The following is a 1,639-nucleotide window of genomic DNA, read 5'->3' on the forward strand; positions in this document are numbered from 1 at the left end:
TTGATTATGTCAATAGTAATGTAGGTATTTGTGAAATAAATTAGTTTTGTTTCTGATCTTAAGATGGCGTATTCTTTAATAGTTAATGCTTCAAATTATATTCAATAACCAATTGAAGGAATGCTTTTGTGCGTGGCGTGTAGAGTGATTGATAATTTAGGGTGTTAGACAGCAAGACCCTTGAACAATATTGTGTATATTTTTTTTGTTTTAACATTGTTTAGCAAAGGCTGGCTGGCTGCCATTTACATAACTCTTTCTCTGCCACTGGACTTTCACTTTTTATTTTTCTTTTTTCTCTTCACTCTCTATGCCTTAAAAAAAATTAATGAAGTCTCTATATTAATTACAGATCAAAATGGACAAGTCAGAGTTATAATACCTATAAACAATGATAGTGAAACAAGATCACTGAAATCAAAACAATATATTAAAGTTGATAAGCTCTGCAATAGTATTGTTAAAGAAATTGCTCCAGTTGATGGTAAGATGGTTTGTATGTATATCTTTGGTATGTTTTGTATTTTGATTAGTGAATAACATATCATCATAACAGATAAATGTAGCAACTTCTCTGGAACATATTCGTAATAGCATTATAGCATTTACCCGCGGCTTTGCTCGCCTTCGGATTGAACATGTAAACCATTCACGATTCCACCTGAAGGCACACAAAAAATTCGCACAGTCACAAACACATGCGCGTGGCAGCCCCTAAATATTGTCCCGAGTTGCTAACAACAAGGCGTATGAAGCTCGGGCTCGCGCTTCTCGCGTCTTCCTTCGTCCCCGCTTACTTCCCGCTCGATTGACTGAAAAATATCTTTGTTTAAATACAGTATGGATTAGTAGTTTAAGCTATGGTATTATTCATCTGGATATTGGTTTATGCTGATATCAATTTAAATGTTAAATAACATAATACAATTAAAATATGTGACATGCAAGTTCTCTCTATGAGATTTGCAGAATACAAAAATCGTTGTAATGTCTGAATAGCATTGTTGAAAAAGTCCTCCTTTAATCAGATACAAATGGAACATATCATAAAGTTGTTATAAAAACGATGGAAGCCCCAAATGGAAATAAGGTTAAAGCGTATAACTGTCTGTCTTGCAATTTCCTGGTATCGTCATTGACTGAATTCAAAAATCACCCTTGCAAAAATCGTAAGTTTTTAAACTTATTAAAAAAAGTTACAATTGTGTGTAATGTTGCCTGTTGTTGAAATTTATAGTGATATAATAAGTATATAAAAAAAAATGTGTATTTCTAAGTATGACAGGCAAAAAATAAATTAAAAGGATTCTTATTTACTTTATGTATTTTCTTTTCTCTTTTAATATTGATAGAATATTTCACTGCAATAAAATTTTCAGGTGTCATTTCAGAAAAGTATATTTGTCCGCATTGCTCCGTTATGTATGACAACCCAAAGTCTTTATGTGCACATATGAAAGTTCATAAAGAGAAACCAGGTAAACTATGACATAGTAAATTATTGTTATAATTAGATTTTTTTTTTAAATTTATTAGTTATTTATTTATTATTGATTTTTATGCCTTAATTTTACTTTTTCGTTGGTATTTCTTTGTTTTACCTTTTTTTTTATTTATATTTATTAATTTGTTTTTTTTT

The 1,639-nt window shown here is 30.3% G+C and overlaps 1 protein-coding gene across 1 annotated transcript in view; it reads left to right on the forward strand.

Moving 5' to 3' along the window:
• The first annotated feature begins 357 nt into the window (after positions 1-357).
• LOC119840184 (zinc finger protein 709-like) overlaps positions 358-1,639 on the forward strand; it is a 6,624-nt gene continuing 5,342 nt past the window's right edge. The window contains exons 1-3 of the mRNA XM_038366697.1: positions 358-484; positions 1,029-1,169; positions 1,380-1,478. Coding sequence (XP_038222625.1) covers positions 1,067-1,169; positions 1,380-1,478 — 202 coding nt within the window. The 5' untranslated portion in view covers positions 358-484; positions 1,029-1,066. The remainder of the gene's footprint in view (positions 485-1,028; positions 1,170-1,379; positions 1,479-1,639) is intronic.

This window comes from Zerene cesonia, chromosome 5, assembly GCF_012273895.1.
Source record: "Zerene cesonia ecotype Mississippi chromosome 5, Zerene_cesonia_1.1, whole genome shotgun sequence".
In the NCBI taxonomy this organism is placed as follows: Eukaryota; Metazoa; Arthropoda; class Insecta; order Lepidoptera; family Pieridae; genus Zerene; species Zerene cesonia.